The sequence below is a fragment of the Ziziphus jujuba genome, chromosome 8 (assembly GCF_031755915.1).
Source record: "Ziziphus jujuba cultivar Dongzao chromosome 8, ASM3175591v1".
Lineage (NCBI taxonomy): Eukaryota > Viridiplantae > Streptophyta > Magnoliopsida > Rosales > Rhamnaceae > Ziziphus > Ziziphus jujuba.
Window position 1 is genome coordinate 19,386,536 of NC_083386.1, and position 17,872 is coordinate 19,404,407.

The 17,872-nt window shown below is 31.6% G+C and overlaps 3 protein-coding genes and 1 long non-coding RNA gene across 6 annotated transcripts; 1 reads left to right on the top strand and 3 right to left on the bottom strand.

The window, feature by feature from the left end:
- Nucleotides 1-219: 219 nt before the first annotated feature.
- LOC132804942 (uncharacterized) lies at nt 220-1,156 on the bottom strand. The gene is made up of 2 exons (XR_009640246.1): nt 959-1,156; nt 220-551 (listed from the first exon to the last, which is right to left on the bottom strand). It is a non-coding gene; the product is annotated as an uncharacterized LOC132804942 (long non-coding RNA).
- Nucleotides 1,157-3,446: 2,290 nt separating this feature from the next.
- On the top strand, nt 3,447-10,238 carry LOC107413768 (probable sugar phosphate/phosphate translocator At3g11320). Its single transcript, XM_016021811.4, has 6 exons — nt 3,447-3,668; nt 3,748-3,983; nt 6,472-6,939; nt 7,632-7,735; nt 7,864-8,092; nt 9,689-10,238. Exons 1-6 carry the CDS (start codon nt 3,611-3,613, stop codon nt 9,836-9,838), a joined length of 1,245 nt encoding a protein of 414 aa, XP_015877297.3. The 5' UTR covers nt 3,447-3,610; the 3' UTR covers nt 9,839-10,238.
- Nucleotides 10,109-12,441, bottom strand: LOC107413769 (proliferating cell nuclear antigen). 3 transcript variants are annotated; one of them, XM_025071704.3, is made up of 4 exons: nt 12,036-12,441; nt 11,158-11,310; nt 10,958-11,052; nt 10,109-10,821 (listed from the first exon to the last, which is right to left on the bottom strand). In XM_025071704.3, exons 1-4 carry the CDS (start codon nt 12,361-12,363, stop codon nt 10,498-10,500), a joined length of 900 nt encoding a protein of 299 aa, XP_024927472.3. In that variant the 5' UTR covers nt 12,364-12,441; the 3' UTR covers nt 10,109-10,497. The 3 variants fall into 3 exon arrangements, with proteins under 3 accessions (XP_024927472.3, XP_024927473.3, XP_024927471.3); XM_025071705.3 differs by having other exon boundaries at nt 10,958-11,055; nt 12,084-12,440; XM_025071703.3 differs by having other exon boundaries at nt 10,958-11,055; nt 12,036-12,440.
- A 1,906-nt stretch (nt 12,442-14,347) lies between these two features.
- On the bottom strand, nt 14,348-16,707 carry LOC107413758 (proliferating cell nuclear antigen). Its single transcript, XM_025072245.3, is given in 5 exon segments — nt 14,348-14,863; nt 15,073-15,170; nt 15,268-15,444; nt 16,335-16,394; nt 16,397-16,707. Coding segments are annotated over 5 exon segments (786 nt in total). The 5' UTR covers nt 16,659-16,707; the 3' UTR covers nt 14,348-14,674.
- Between the last annotated feature and the right edge of the window lie 1,165 nt (nt 16,708-17,872).

A 17,872-nucleotide genomic window follows, 5' to 3' on the forward strand; every position in this document is an offset into this window, starting at 1 on the left:
TCTTGGGCAATTGGTCTCCATTAAAATAAAAATAAAAAATGTCAATCAATTAAAAGAAACGAAATGACCAACTCACATGAGAATTAAAGTGAGTGGGTTATAATGCTTTGCAATTGCAAGTACCTTCTCGTGAAGGCCTCTCTCTCTCTCTCTCTCACACACACACACACACACGGCAGAAAGCCAAGTAAACATAGCCACTCTCACACATGGCAGAACTTGGCAAATCATTGAATTCTCATAGACAATTTATCAAATAGCTTACATGCAATATTAAACAATTGCTATCACTCATATTACATCGTTTTATTCTTCCCAATAGATACAAAAGACAATAAAAAACATTAAAATATAACTGCAACAATAATAAAAGCAATGCTTTAATTCTGTTTATGGTTATGAAAGGGAAAAAAAAAAAAAAAAAAAAACACAGTGGTTGCAGCCAACCCCATCGACCAAAGGAAAAGAAACACAAATCAGCAGCTCTCATGAAGAAAGGAACAAAATGAGAAGACTTACTTGCAATCGACGTGAGACAGATTATGAAAATTCTGCTTTTCATTATAATTGACAGATCAAAAGAAGGAAAAAATTTAAGATGAGAGTGAGAAAAAATATAATGCGAAAACGTTTTTTGAAGATAGAAAAAAAAAATAATGGGGTGAAATTGGTGAAGAGAGATTGTATATAGATGAGATTTGAGGGGAAAAAAAAAAGAATCCGAAAATAACAGATTAATTGAAGGGAAAAAAAAGAGAGAAAAGACTTATTAGAGACAGAGAGGGGGAAGAGGCGTAGATGGAGACAAAACTGTGTATTAGGTTATGAAAAAGAAAAAGAAAAAAACACAGAAGATAGATGAGATATGAGAAAACGAAGTAATACAAGGAAAAAAAGAAAAAGAAAAAAAGAACAGATTGATTGAAGAGAGAGAAAAAAAAAAAAGAAGAAGACTTACCAGAGGCAGAGATTAATGGGGGAGGAGAAGCAGGGAGAAGCAGCAAGATCGAGCATTGTATTAGGTAATACAAGAAAAAAACTTTGTATTAGATTATACAAGGAAAAACATGGAAAGGTATTACATAATACAATACTTTCGCATGTCATCTGTCACCAAACACTAAATTGTGTAATACATTACAGCCCAATACATACTAATACAGCCTACCAAACACACCCTTAAGACTACTATAACATGCTTGGAATTTTAGATTGCCAAATGCCCTTGCTTTTTTCAAATGAATAGTTAATTATTTTTGGTTTCTTAGTTTAAAAATAATGTTATAAAAATAGGCAACAAGAAAATGGACAAACCGGTTAGTTTTCATTTAATTTCATATTGATTTCTTAAAAAATATAATAATAAAAAAATTTAGGGATTGAATTGTGAATGTCTATCTTGCCATCTATTAACTTAGTCCTACTAGTTAATTTCTTTTTCTCCTCGACTGCATATTTGTTTTGACATTTTTTCTTTTTAGTTTTCATTTTGTTTTGGATTGAATTATGGAAAAAAAAAAAAAAGATTGGATTGCTATAATTTTGTTTATAATTTTTTTTATTAAGTTGCAAGTATCAAGGGACTCTAGGCAATTGGTAAAAGGAGATTATACTCTTGAATCACTTCTATACAATTTTTCTTATTGTGATTGAAATTAAATAAGTTCTACAATAATAATTTTTTTTCTCACAATTAATCAAAGAAAAAATCCATCTATGGAAACTAAAAATAATAGCTAAAATTTTTTATTTAACGTAATGATAACCTTACAGATTCTAGTTCTTTCCTGCAAATGGCAAACTCTAATTCTAACATAAAATGACAATTCTAAATTTTTTAGTCTTTTTTTTTTTAAAAAAGAAGTAAGGGACATCCAAGGTAAAGGGTAATTTTTTTATTAAAAAAAAAAAAACTTGAGGATATATTCAATCAAAATTTTAATTGACCTTTATAGAATTGGAAAAATATGAATATATCTAATATAGACTTATAAAATTCAACAAAAATAATAGGGTATTCAATATTGTGGATATTAAATATCACAGTATTCTGAGATGAGGATAAGGAGTAGGTAGGGCAAAATGCCTTTGCCATAGGATGAGGACAAGAAATGTGCTTCTTGCGGAATACAAAGTGGGGATGGAAAAAGATTAGGAGACGATGGATACGGGAAGGCCATTCTAATTTCATTGTTAATTCTTATTCAGTATAAATTTTTAAAAACTTTTAAAAAGTCACAAAAAACATGGAGTACACAATTTAAAAATTTAAAGATTTTAAAAAGTTTATAAAAATCATGAAATATTTAATTAAAATTTTTAAAAGTAAGTCTTAAGGATATTGAAAATGTCAATAATTTTCAATCTTTTTATAAATACATATATTTTAATTGACTTTTATGTCAAAACTAAAATATTTATTTAAAATTCTCCTCTCATCCATTCCAATATTTTTAAAGACTTTTTAAAAACTAGACATTTTTTGAATCACTCAGACCATATATAGACATAGGTGCTACATTTCGTTTTCAATTTTTAGTATTGATCTCAATTGGACTAACTAATAAAAATAATGTATGATTATTTATACAAAAATAATACAATGATGTAAATTTTTAACCCATGGCACCAATATTTTCTTATTGTTAATTAGTAAAAACAATTGTTATCCCTAAATATTTCCATTAGGAGTGACATGAGCTATATATAATAATGAGCTTTGCATTTAAAATTTGGATGTTTGTCATTAATCGGAGCAAAATGAAGAAAAAGAATCAAAATTTAAGGTGCAATGTAATAGTCTTGATGTGTTGAAAGGCAAAATTAGAGCAACGAATAATTTGGGGTTTTAATGATATTAACCCTACCGATATAAATGCTTATTCAAATTCAGTCTTTTGATCTATATTCCATGTCATCATTCTCAATAATAAGACCACAGAAATAAAGTAGTTGGCCTAGAAAAAGATAGATGTATATATATATTTTTTGGTTAATAGAATTTAAAAGGTAGACGAAATAATTAAAAAAAATAAAAAACTACATAAAATATATATTGTTTAAAATTTGTTTTTGGAAGGAATTTGTATTAGTTTTACATCACAAAACAAAGTGATTTTATTACTCTGCTATAAAAAACATCAAAACTGTATAATTTTATTTATTTTTTATTTTTTTATTTTTGAAAAAAGAAAAAGTTAAAACTGGGTTCGCCTCAATACGTCCGGAAAATATCAACTTCGTTATCAAACTCATTCCCTCAAAACCAAAAACCTACAAATTATTCAAAATCCTCAACCAATCAAACGAGCCCAAACAGAATATTCTATTCCAAAACCAAACCATAGAGCACAAAAAAAAATAATATTCCCTCTCTACTCCATCGAAGTTTACGCCACGTCGGCTAAAACCGAGCTCAAAGTTTGCCAATTTCAAGTCGTCGCAGGTGAAAAAAAACAAAAAACCACGCATTAATGCAGTCACATTTTGCCGGACCCTTTTTCTGGGTCACCAAATCTCTCAGCTCTTTGGGGCTCCGAATCCGATTCAAGTAACCGAGTCGTGGAGAGGACGGGTTTTACTTCCTCTTCTTCTTCGTCTGCTTCTTTCTATGGCTCAGATTGTGCTAAGTGCTTCACTACCATCAATTTTGCCTCTGAATCACCACCGTACGCTCTCTCACTTTTCTTCCATCAAACTCGAAAGATTGATTTTCAAATGTTTGGTTTATTTGGGAACTGGTTTCAGGTGCTGCAAAGAAATTGAAATGGGTTCTGAGTTGTTCTTGTTCGGGCAAGAACAATTTGAGAATTTTTACAGGTTTCCGAAGCAGCAGAGGATCTCAAATTGTTGTTGTTTCGGGTCTAGAAGGGAATAATTCGGGTCATATTTCGGACCCCCAGCTTCCTGCTGAAGGTCAAGAAGAAGCTCAAGCTCAAGCTCAAGCTCAACCACACCTTCGTCACTCTTGGACTAATAACAAGGTTGGTTGCTTTCCTAATTAATTCTCTGTATTTTCGAATTTTATTATTATTATTATTTTTCTAACAAAATCTTTCCCATTATTTTTTAATACTTATTACAGAGAAGATAACGGTTTTCAAAAATATATTTATTACAAAAATTAAGAGGTTGTTTGACATATTTAAGAAAAGTCATCGCGTAATGTTTGGATATTCAATAAGGTAATTCATTTGAACCTAATTAATTTTGAACTTAATAAGTGGGAATTTACCTATTTCATTCCATCAGAAAAAAAAATAATTATTATAATAACTGGCTGGACTTAGCAGTGTTATTTGTTATTAATTAATGGGATTTACTTCATATTTTAATTATTGACCGAATAATGCTAGAAGTGCAAAGGATAGCGATGTGTTATTATTTAAAATATTAATATAATTCAATTATAAAAGATAAAAATTTTAAAATAATAAATATAATTAAATAATGATACTTTATTATTTAATAAATATTTGATAAATTTATTGTTATTTTGGTAATTATCTTATTCAAAAAGTTTATTTTTTCATATAAATTTTTAATTTTTTTTTAAAAAAAGTCAAAATTAATTTTTTTGGATTTCAATTAACTCGGTAATGTGGATTATTATTTGGAGTAATCAAAAATTTCAAATTTCAAATTTACTATTTTTTGAATAAAAAATAGAAAAATATATGCACATAAAAGAATTGCAAAAATATAAACATCATTTTCATAAATACTAACTTTTTAAAGAAAGAAATAAATAAAAGGGAGAAAAAAAAATATAAACAAAATGAAGCATATTATGGGTGAAGGAGTCCAAAGGCAAATGGCATGGAAATTTCTTTTAAAAAAAAAATTGGAAGAGAGAGTCAGACTTTAATGAAGAAGGAAATGAATGATGTAGATACGAGGGGTCCCACCATAGATGTAAGGTGGTCCCCACCCGTGGAGGAAGTTCCTTGCATGATCCAATTTTTAAGTCCATGGTATTTATATCACATGGCCTAGATACACGTAATCTCAATATTATTTTTTAATATATTTTTTATTTATAAAAAAAAAAAAAAAAAGATATTAACGCAGCGTTTGGACCGCGCTCACTCTTTTGCTGTTTTGCTGCCTAACCTACTTTACATTTTCTTATTATTTTCCAATTAAACGCGTCGTTGAGTATTCTAATTCCTCATTCTTAGTCATCAACGACCACCGGCTGTTAACCTATCCAAACCCAAAGTCGTTGAATTGTAGAATCCAAGTCTTGTTAGCATCCCCAAACACGTTCTTTATCTCTCTCTCAGCACGAACACTGCCTTTATTTTGTATTTTTATTTTCAATTTATTTATTCTTCTGATTCCATTGAGATTTCTCTTTTTTTTTTTTTTTTTTTTTTTGGGCTTTCAAATACATATATAATATGAATTTTCGGAATCATCCATGAAAAAAAGAAGAAATTAAAATTCATGTATTACGTTTGGCAAGCAAAGTAACAAAAGTAACATCACAAAAACTAATTTTAGTGTAACAGCAGCAGCATTCACGTTTTTGAGCTTGAAAATCACACATTAAATTTTTAATTTTTTAAAAAATAAAATAAAATTATTACTTTTAAAAAAGATCTGAAATAATTTGAAATACGTGATGGAATAAAATACTTATCGCGTGTTAAGTTTTTAGTTAAAAAATAAAATAAAAAAATAAATACATAACGGAACCAAATAATAATTAATTTCTTATTTCTATGCAGAATAGTCTTCAATTATTTGTATCAAATATGCCATCTGTTAGACGTATTACATACCTAATAATAATATTTTCTAATATAAATAGTAATTTTGTATTAGTCAAAGACTTGCTTTTCTTCAACTGTAGATGACATTTTAAGAGACAACAAATGAGGAATAAAAAAATAATTAAAAAAAATAACAAAATAAAAATAAAAATAGTAAAATAAATAAGAAAAGGAAAGAAAAAAGGAAAAAACGAACCCTCGAAGCGCGTCTACCTCCTCTGCTTTTAAAACTCGGTTTTTCTCTCTCTTTCTTGTCTGTCCCAAATTGCAGAGAGAGGCACATTCCTCGTCGGTTGTCCTCAAAACGCTGAACCTTTCTTTATTTTAACACATACCCGTCTCGCTCTTTCTCATTTTTTTTTTTTTTTTTCGGTTACTTTCTTTCTCGTTGAACATTTTCCTTTATTATTTTATAGGAAAAAAAAAAGATTTTTATTATTATTATTATTTTTGTTCTGTCTCTGCGATGAAATTTAATTCTCAGATCCATGGAAGGCCACCCCATATTTATTTGTAATATTCATTGTCATTCTCTATTTGGGTTTCGTCAATGCCTAAGATCTTTCCAAACCCTTTCAGATCCGTTCCGTTTTAGTACGACCCATAAACACCTGACCTGACCTCAACTCTTCTTTTTTTTGGTTTTACCTGGGCTAATAACCCCTGTTATTTGTCTTTGTGTTGGAAATCTTAGCCGTCCGATCAAGACCCACCACCGAAAATGAAGACCACAAGCCGTTTTTTCACGATCGGGCTCGTCAGCGCCTGGTACTCTTCCAACATTGGTGTCCTCTTGCTGAACAAGTACTTGCTCAGCAACTATGGCTTCAAGTACCCGATCTTCCTCACTATGTGCCACATGACCGCTTGTTCTTTGTTTAGCTACGTTGCTATAGCGTGGATGAAGATGGTTCCTATGCAGACCATTCGATCCCGGGTTCAATTCTTGAAGATCTCCGCCCTCAGCCTTGTGTTTTGCGTGTCGGTTGTGTTTGGGAACATCTCACTTCGGTATTTGCCTGTGTCTTTCAACCAGGCTATTGGTGCCACCACGCCTTTCTTCACCGCCGTATTTGCTTACCTTATGACGCTAAAGAGGGAGGCTTGGCTTACTTATGTGACCCTCATTCCGGTTGTTACAGGGGTCATCATCGCAAGCGGGGTAATGGGCTCTTCTCCTTTTTTTTTTTTTCCTTCGTCTATTTTCATTTTTCTAATTCAAATTCAGAAATTTTATTGAGAATTCGTTGATTTCTGGATATGGGTTTCCTTTAATATTGGGTAGTTTAAGCAAATTGAGCAAATTTATTGAGAATTTTTATGAGTCGTTTATATGGGTTTTTTATTTATTTATTATTATTATTTTTTTTTCTCTTTGTGTAGCAGCTGTTGAAAAATGATTTGTTTTTATGTAGAATTATACTAGCTTTACTGCCATATGATTTAATAGGAATCCTGATATTAATTGTAGAAGAAAAGTTTTTGCATGTGTCTTTTTTAGTTTAAGATCTAGGAAAAGAAAGGAAGTGCAATTTTAAACATTTTAGGATTGTACAATTTAGAACCTCAGATGTGAGGAACTTTTCAATTATTTGCATTTGTGATTTTGCATAAATTGGGTTTCTTTGTCCAATTCTACTACTTCTATTTGCTTAGTTTATAGTCTTTGAGGTTATACTCGCTATGTGGATTCCTTGTCTCCTTAAATTGATTCAAGTGCCTTTATTGAATGTGGATTTCAAACTGCTTCTAGATACTGTTAGTTTTTAATTAGGGACTTTTCTATTCAGTCTCGGGAGATATCTTATTACATAGACCATTTATCTAATTTTTGTCATTTCTCCATGGCCATAGGGTGAGCCGAGTTTCCATCTATTTGGGTTTATTATTTGTGTTGCGGCAACGGCTGCAAGGGCCCTCAAGTCAGTGCTGCAAGGGATTTTGCTTTCCTCTGAAGGGTAAGAAGTTATTTTGCTTGCTATTCTGTTGTGTATTTGCTTGAAATTGTTAGGAGAAGGTTTTTTTATAAATTCAAAGTTTTATAAAATGTAGTACTGAAAAGCATTTAATTTTAATTTTATTCAAGGGAGAAGCTGAACTCTATGAACCTCCTTCTATATATGGCTCCAATTGCTGTCGTCTTTCTTCTTCCTGCAACTCTCATCATGGAGGAGAATGTAGTTGGTATTACGCTAGCCCTTGCTAGAGATGATATCAAGATCATATGGTATCTGATATTCAATTCAGCATTAGCGTATTTTGTAAATTTGACCAACTTTTTGGTCACGAAACACACGAGTCCTCTGACTCTCCAGGTATGTTTATCTCATCTGGTTGTCAATAAGAAAATTTACATATGCTATTATAGGCCTATTTTTCCGTGTCTTATTATCTTTTTCTGCCTTCTTGGAAAGTGTAGAAGGTTCAACTGTATTGCTAGGTTTATGATATTTCTTTTTTAGTCTGTTATTCATTTATGTGGAGTAAATATAAATTATAGAGAAGTAAAGAGCTGTAGAAATGTTTTGCTGATTTCTAAACATGATATAAGCTGTTCGGGTCAATCTTTTGCCTCTTTGGCACATTTGTTTTTCTTTTACAATTATGGAATAGTAGCATATGGGGTGCATATGTGTTGTTTTTGAAAAACATTATCGAATATGTAATTTTAGGTGATGCTACACAGAATAAAAATTCAAGCATAAGGCTAAGTACAGATTATGGGAAATGAAAATCGGAAGCTCTGTTCCAGAAGAAAAAACTAAAATTTCTGCACGGGGTTGGAAGTATATTTTATGAAGTAATAAGGTGCCTGAATATTTCTATAATAGGGTAATAAGAAAGTTTCTAAGCATTGTTAGATTTTATCCCTTGTTGTACATTGAGGCAGTCTGGTTGTACTATTGGCGCTGGTTATATGTTTGTGTGTAGAAACATACATAGGTCACTATTAGGTATTTGATAAACTTGGGTGGGTTAGATTTAGTTCATTAGTCTCTTCCTCCCTCTCTCACTCTTGTCCTATACTATGTAGGTTACCTGTTCAGAAACTTTAGAAGATAGATTTTGGGCTTAAATTGAGACATATTATTGGTTTATGTAAATTGGTGTTCCAATATTTTAATATGAAATATCCTTTTCTTGTCCTAATATATTTTATTTGAAAATATGCTTTTCTGGGACTCATATTAACAGAAAATTTGACTAAATTCTGAATGATAGCTTAATTATATTTTTTCTTTTACCTCATTGATTTGGCTTTTATTGCTTCGTAAAAAGGTTATGTTTTTTAAACTCAATTTGTAACACATGGTCTTAAAAGCATTTAGCTAGATGGAATGTGCACTAGATTAGATTGATAGATGCCAATTGCTATTTGGTGTCTGTGGAGCGTGGGGAGCTAACAGTGGACGAAACTAAGCTTAATACAGTTTTATTTTTTATAGGTCCACCTTAAAAAAATTGATCAAGTGGTGTTTTGTATTTTTCTTTACGGTTTTATTTTTGATAGGTCCACCTTAAATAATTTGATCAAGTGGTGTTTTGTATTTTTCTTTTTCTGCTTCGATTCTTATACTTTGTAGTAAAAGCATAAATGGAAGCCTGCACATAAAAAAAAAATAATAATAAAAATAATGAAAAATTCAGTATTTTCATTCATCAGCACAAGCTTCTTTTTTTGAAATATGTGCTTCATTGAAGAAGTAAACAATTATGTGTTGACTCGTTTCTTGTCATCGTAGGACTTTCTTGCATTTGCTTGTGTTTAGGGCTTCATGTTATTACCTTGTTATTATCTTAGTTTTTAGTATTCATCTTTTACTTCCTCACAGTTCCAATTACTATGCATGATAATTCTTAGATGTATGATTATAAAATTTTATATTAAAAGTAATGTAATGGCTCTTCAGGTACTAGGAAATGCTAAAGGAGCTGTAGCTGTGGTGGTTTCGATTTTAATTTTTAGAAATCCTGTTTCTGTGACGGGAATGTTGGGTTATACTCTCACAGTCCTTGGAGTTGTCCTCTATAGTGAAGCCAAGAAAAGAAGTAAATCATAAAATCAATCTGGGAATGGATCAAGTGGAATTCCCTTATATTTTGTTTTTTCTGTGAGGAATGCAGCGGAGCCTTTCCTGGAGGCAAATTTGGGCCACATGAAATCAGTTGGTGTCAGGATTTTGCCCTCTGAATTATATTTTTTTCCCCCCTGGAAGCCTCAGAGAGTGTTTCCATTTGTATCAGCAACAAAGCAGGATTAGTCAAATTAGGAAATTAATAAGTGACTCAAATATCGCTATTATTCCCAGCTTGGGGTTATGAGGAATATGTTTTTTTTCTTCCTTTTTTTTTTTTAATTCTTTTGGCGAAGGGTTGTAGAATTGGTCTCCACACAATCAGTCTGTTATTAACATTTCTTATATTGATTAATTCATGAAAAACAGTTATAATTTTCAGTTATATCATTCCTATACTTTACAAGAAACATTTTCAAGTTGCTGCCCAAGAAAAGCTGCTAGTTGGTAAATCATGCTGTTACGGAAGTATATCATAGAATTTAGCAAAAAGGTAAAGGGATTGCCAATCAGCCTTTCTGTGCTAGGCTACTTACACCAAAGTATGATACGATTGCCCGATGAATCTCAAAATGTCAAACGGGGTACTGAAGTCAACCATGAAAAGGTAGAACGATAGCAGAACGATAGCAGCGGCAATGAGTCTAGTCGAAGCTAGTCAGCTCCCACAATTCTATTTTAGCTTTGGTATCTACTGGAGGGTTGCTTTCAGCTTGAGGTTCAGTCTCCATTTCGTCCTCATTTTCACCTAGAGGTTCAGTGTTCATTTCTTCAATCTTGGGAGCTAAGTAGAACCTTATGTGGCCCATCTCTGCCATTTTGTACTCCACTACAGCAGGTTGATCCGATGACAGGCTGATAGTCACTTGGTCTGCCAATGGGGTTGCCTTGGTAAATAAGCTCATATACTTGAGGGCAAAGGTCAATCCGACTGGCTCATCCACTGCTATAAGAGTAGCTTCTTCAACCTGTACATAAAATCACATCCATAGTCAAATGTTGACCAAAATTTCTGTGAAACTGCATAGTGTTTCTAGTGTAGGTACAAGTTACAAGGTCAATGCCAAAGAATTTTAAAAGTGCTACAAGGAATAAAAGAATAACCTTGTCCACATCAGTGTTCGGCATGCAAGCAATAGTAGCAGCCCTTATGTCACCTCTAGCAGAAAACTTCACAGCTTCCTTGGTCACGGATATCACTACTGAAACAACTCATTCATCCAACCACAATTAGTCACTACTGCGGAACTTTCGGCCAACAACAGCAACTGGTTAAAATTAACATGTTGTCAAGGTAACAGTACCTGTATCAGCAATGTTGCTAAGATCCATGCAAATCCTAGCAAACTCGGAAGACGGCATCCTAAAAATGGCCTGATATTTTGTCCTTGGAATCCCAAATTGCTGGCTGTCTATTTTTTTCACCTTCATTTCAAACTTGGAAACCTTATCTTGATCTTGAGGCCAAAAGAATTTTAGATAAGCAATCAGCAATAAAGGGTAAGAAAAGCAGCAGACTTACTGCTATATTAAAAATGGAAAACAAACAGATACCAAATTCATAGTCACAAGAACACAGAAAGATAGCATGCAAAAATTAAATCATTCCAGGAAATACTCATTGCAATAAATTGAGTTGAATAAATGCAAAAGCCTTACAAATAAAATAACATTAATTCACATTCCAAGAAATGTTGAGAAAATGGTGAGAAATGAAAAAGAAAAAGTAAAGAGAACCAATTCTTGAACCTTAAATCTACTCATTTCCAGAGGCCCAATTCTTGAACCTTTAAAAAAAAAAAATGAAAATTCATTCACATTCCGAGGGATTTTGGGAAAACATGATGAAAAAGAAAAAGAAAAGAGAACCAATTCTTGCATCTTTAATCTCCTCTTTTCCAAAGACCCAATTATTGAACCTCAAATAAAATGAAAATTCATTGACATTCAAGAAACCTAGGGAAAGTTTAACCCATTCTTCAACAAAATAGGACATTCAAGAAATGAAAGGAAAAAGAAAATAAAAATGTTAAACCAATTCTTCAACCCATTCATAAAAAAAGGAAAAAGAAGAGGAACAAATTGCTCTTCTCTGTCCCTAAGCCCCAAAACCCCCCAAAGAAAAAGAAGATCCAAAAGTAAAATCCAACAAAATAGGAGACCGTATTTGCCAAATTCTTACTAGGGCTTTCTAAGGTGAAGGTAATGGAATCGGCGGCAAGACCATCACCTTGGGCTTGGATGGTGAGAATATCGTCGTCTGCAGCGCAGTTGAGAATCTTGGCCAAATTGTGGAGGTTCATGGCGAAGGAAAGGTTTCGATCGCAGTGGTAATGGTCGAAACCCGCAGAATGGAGAAAAAATTCCATTACAGAGAAACGGTTCGGGTCCATATCGGTGAGCATGAAACCGGTGCTAGAAAATTCGAAATTGCCGATGTCGATGAGGTCCTTGATCGCCTCCATAACCTTCTTCATAAGGCTTCCCTGGACCAGCCTCGCCTCCAACATTTTCGCTTAGGGCTCTCAGAGCTTCACAAATCACAATGCGAATGAGAGAGAGAGAGAGAGAGAGAGAGAGCAGTTATACAGTTAGCAAAGCAAAATACCAGAGGGCTCGTTTATAACCAAATGGAATTCGTTTTCGTTTACGTTTTCGCAGGCGGGAAAACGAAGACAGAAAAAAACGACGTCGTTTCCTTTTTCAGAGGGCTCATTTATTATTACCGTTTTCCTTTTTCAAAAAACAAAAAAAAAAAAAAAGGAATTTTTACGAACCAACATTGACTTTTTTTTTTCTTTTAAATTTATTATCATTTAACTAAAATGGTGTTTTCAATTTTCATTTCAAAATTTAAAAAATGTTTTTTATTTTTTTTTATAAAAAATACTATAAATTTAAATCAAAATAATCAATTTCCACCAGATCGCAGTTTCTTTTTTTTCATTTTTTTTCCCCTTGTATTTTTATACATTTTTGCTAGTCTTATATATATATATATATATATATATATATATGGGCTTATATGGGCACACGTATTCTTGTTGGGATAGTCCAGAAGATGTTTCAATAGCACTGTTAAAGAGAATGTTTGTTTTAGTTGGTTTGTAAAAGAATATAATTCAGCAAAATAATATTTATCTCTATATAATTTAAAAATAAATAAATAGATATATATTATTAATAATTATAACTTTATTTAAGAAAAAAATAAATATATACATCATTAACTAATTAGAATGTAAACAAAACCATTAGAAAATTGATTTTAGAATTGATAGACATTAATGCCACATAAATTAGATATAAATTGGACACTCTTTCAATCTCTATACCAAATATATTGCAATTCATAAAATTATTAAAGATGTTTCAATAGCTCTATCTATTGTTAAATTTTTTTGACAAGCACTCAGAAAAAAAAAAAAAAAAAACCTCACAAAAAAAAAAAAAAAATTACCAATAAATCTGTCTAGATACTTTACAAAACTGATGTAGCAAGAAAAAAAGTAAGCACAGTCTTTGTAAGACATTATTTAATTTCTTTCGAAATAACATTTTTTTTAAGAAAATCAATTTTTTTAATAAAGATTGGAATATTCCGAATATAATTAACGAAGTTGGGTTTGGTTCACAATTTTTTAACTTATAAAAATTGTCTACCTGATAAATTTAGTTTCTCATATTTATTAAATTCGAGTTGGTCCAGAAAATGAAAAGAATAAAATCCTAATGTATCCCATTGGGACCGGTTTGATTAATATTGTATATTTTATTCAATTATACCTCTTCAATCATTGAACCGTATGTTCCTACAAACATTATTCTTCAGCAAAATTTGCATGCTATTACTTGCAAAAAAAATAAAATTAAATAATTTGCATGCTATTCGTCTGAACAAAATCAATAAAAAGTTTCTTTAAAAATGGAATGAAATTCTGTCAAAAAAGATGCTAAATATTAAAATATTCCATAAGAAAAAGGAAAATTATTATGGTTAAAACGCTTCAACTGTCTGCTAAATATTCTAATATTCTGACCTCTGATATTTTGTGCAAAATTTTGACAAATATTTAAAACAGCAATGGAAAACAGACTTTTAATTTCATTTTATATCTCTTAAAATCCCGAAAACAAAATGTGGGATTAATGGAGACAACATGGAATTTAACTTCAAAAGAAAGTTCTAAGTTCTAACCATGTCATTTTACAACCATTGGATTCACATCCCATAAAACAAGCAAACACAACAGTCAGTCTGTTGTTAACATTTTTTATATTGATTAATTGATTGAATAAAAGAGGTTATAATTTTTCAACTTTCGTATATGTTATATCTTTCCTGTATTTCAGAAGATAAATATTCAGTTCGCTGTCCACCAAATCTATTAAAAGCTGCTATTTGGTAGAACCATGCAGTTGCTTATATCATATAAAGCACTTATTAGAAGGTAATGGAATGTCAATCAGAAGCCTTTCTATGGTACTCAGCTACTTGCATCAAAAGATTATTGCCTCCATTCATCTCAAAAATATTAAAACCTCTGAACTTAGAAGAGTACTGAAGTCAAGTATGGAAAAGCAGAGGCAATTAGTTTAACTATAGCTACTCAAACATCCCTAATTCCACCTTTTGGCATCCATTTGAAGCTTGCTTTCAGTAAATTGACTTTGAATCTACTATTGGTCCTTGTATTGATACCTAGAGGCTTAGTCTCTTCTTTAGGCTTCTTTATCTCCAAATTTGGCTTGGTGTTCACCTACAAGGTCAGTTTCTGTTTTTGCTTTGGTTTCTACTCGAGACCTGGTATTAGTTCAAGCTTAAGCAGTATAGAACCTCATGCAGCCCATCTCTGCCACTTTATACTCAACTACAGATGGTAAATCTGATGAGAGGCTGATTTTCACCTGGTCTGCCATACTGGTTGCCTCAGTAAATGCTTTCTGGTACCAACGACCAAAGGACAATCTGACTGGTTCTTTCATTGTTATAACAGTGGCTTCTTCTGGCTGCACACATAATATTAAAACCACATTCAAATGTCTGAACAAAATTTCGGTCACAGAATCATATTTCTACTGAAAAGTACAAGGAGCCATGTCTGCTATAACTTTTCTGGGTTTTACTACCTAGTGATTCATGTTAGATTTTGGTTGATAAGGTCTGTATCAAAGAATTTTGAGAACACAAGTCCTGAAAGGAAGGAAAAAGAGTTAACCTTGTCCACATTAGTATTCTGTCTGCAAATTATAGTAGCAATACCAATATCACCTCTAGTAGAAAACTTTACAACTTCCTGGGTCACAGATATCGCAACTGCAACAACTCATTCATCCAAGCACAATCAGTAATACGGAACTTTCAGACAAGAATAGCAACTGTTTAAAATTAACATGGTGTGGAAGTACATTACCAGTACCAGTACCAGTATCAGTATCAATGGTGTTAAGTTCGTTGCAAATCCTAGCAAACTTGGACGACGGCATCCTAACAATGGCCTGAAATTCTGCTTCTTGATATTCAGGTATATTTAGACGCTCCGTGTCTATGTCCATCAGGTTCATTTCAAAACGAGAAACCTTAGCTTGAACTTCAGGCCAAAAGAATTTTGGGTAAGCAATCAGAAAATAAAAAAGAGAACCCAAAAAAAAAAAAAAAAAAAAAAGAAAAAAAAAAGGATAACAGAATTGGTACTGTAAAGAAGGAAAACATGGGGATAGGAAACTCATTTACGGTTCTCTGAAACAATAAGACAGAAAGATGGCTTGCAACAAAATTAAACCATTTAAGGAAATACTCAATCGAATGCCCCCCCAAAAAAAAAAAAAAAAAAAAAAAAAAAAACTATACAAATCAAATGAACATTCATTCACTTAACTTTCCAAGAAATTATTTTGGAAAACTTAATCGCAAGAAAGTGAAAAAGAAAAAAGAAAAGAGATCCAATTCATGAACGTTAAATGATCAAATCAACGCTTTTTCCAGAGAGACCTATTTAACACAAAAATCTAAGAAGTTGATCGCAGCCCCAGATCCAAACTTTACAATTCACATATAGGAAGCCCAAAATCTTCTTTTTTCATAGCAAATGAAAAGGCCAGATTTTCTTTTCTTCAAATTCAGAAAACCTTCTCAGCATTGAATCAAAAGGGCAACAAAATTACTCTTCCCCTATTCCAAGCCCCCCAAGAAAAATTAAAGAAGAGCCAATTCTTGAACCTTAAAATGATTAAATCAACGCATTTTTTTTTTTTTTCTTTCCCAGAGAGACCCATTTAACAAAAAGATCAAAGAAGTTGATTGCAGCCGTAATCCAAACTTTACAATTCATAGGAAACCCAAAATTTTCCAAAAACTTTCTCAGTATTCAATCGAAAAGGGCAACCAAAATTACCCCCCGTTCCAAATCCACCCAAGACAAATCAAAGAAGGCCAAAAAGTAAAAATCCATAAAAATGGATCTTTTTTGTTAATTCTTACTGGGGTTTTCGAAGACGAAGGTGATGAAATCGGGAGCACCATCATCAGCTCTGACGGTGCAATGTCGTGGTCACCGGCGCAATCGAATATCTTGGCCATGTTGCCGAGGTTCACTCCCATGGAGATGCTACGGTCGCAACGGTAATGCTCGAAGGCCTGGGAACGGAGAAGAAAGGCCACCAAAGGGACGCCTATGGAGTCGATAGCTTGGAGCAAGAAACCGGCGTCGGAAAAGTCGAAATGGGCGTCGAATAGGGCAAAGTCTTTGAAAGCCTCAAAAGCCTTCTTCAGGAGGCTTCCCTGAACTAGCCTCAGCTCCAACATTCTTCTCTCTGGCCTTTAGAGCTTCACAGCTTCACAAAATGAGAATGAAAGAAAACGGAGAGAGTCGGTTGGAAAATTGGCAGTTGATGAGTTTAAACCAATGGGATTTTATTTTCTTACGCGGGAAAACCCAATACATTCCAAACCATTAAGGACACTGAAACGGCATCGTTCCCTTATATGTAACTCCAAGTAACATGGAAAACTTTCTTAATTTAGTTTTATTAAGTAAAACTTTCTCTCATTTCAAAATAAATAAATAAATAAATAAAAACTTTCTCTTTTTTTTTTTTTTTTAATCAACTTATTAGTATTATTATTATGATACACCTAAGATATAGAGAAGAATATAATAAGCAGAGGAAGTTGGGTTTGGTTCAGAATTTTTTTAACTCATAAAACTGGCAACCCAAGTGAAAATTGATCAATTTAGTTTCTTATATTTTAAATTCGATTAAAAAGAATAAAATCCAAATGTATCTGAATGGGACCGGTTTGATTAAGATTATATATTTTACTTTGATATATTTTATTCAATCAAACAACTTCAATCACAGAACCGAATGTTCGTGCAAACATTATCTGCAACAAAATAAGCACTATTCTTTGAAGCCAAACCACTAATAATCAAAAGTCTTCCTATTTAACAAATAAATGGTGAATCAGCAATTGATATACAAACTTTAATAGAAGATATTTAAGTTTATTAGGATAAATATTATTATAGCATCTATAATTTGTTATTTTTTTATTATGAAAAATATCAGTATAGTTTTATTATATTTGGTTTTGATTCAATATTGTATTATTTTAAAATTTTTTTATTGATGATGTTAAAATTTGACCTTTTGCCTCTTTGATAAGGTTTTTTACACTCTTATATATATATATATATATATATATATAAGAACTTAATAAATAAGTGAATAACTAACACTCTTTTTTTTTTTTAAATTGCTATTATCTTTAAAATATTGGTGCTAAAATCTCTCTCCAATTTATAATAATAATAATAATAACAAATTGATATATAATAATCATAATTATTTTCTATATATATATATATATATAATCATGATTATCTCAAATATAATTTCAAAAATTAAGCTTATCCATATTAAATACATTTAAAAATATTTTTCTCCAAAAAAATTATAATAATAATTATAAATTTGATCATATTATTTTTACTTATCTATTAATCTTTATCTTTA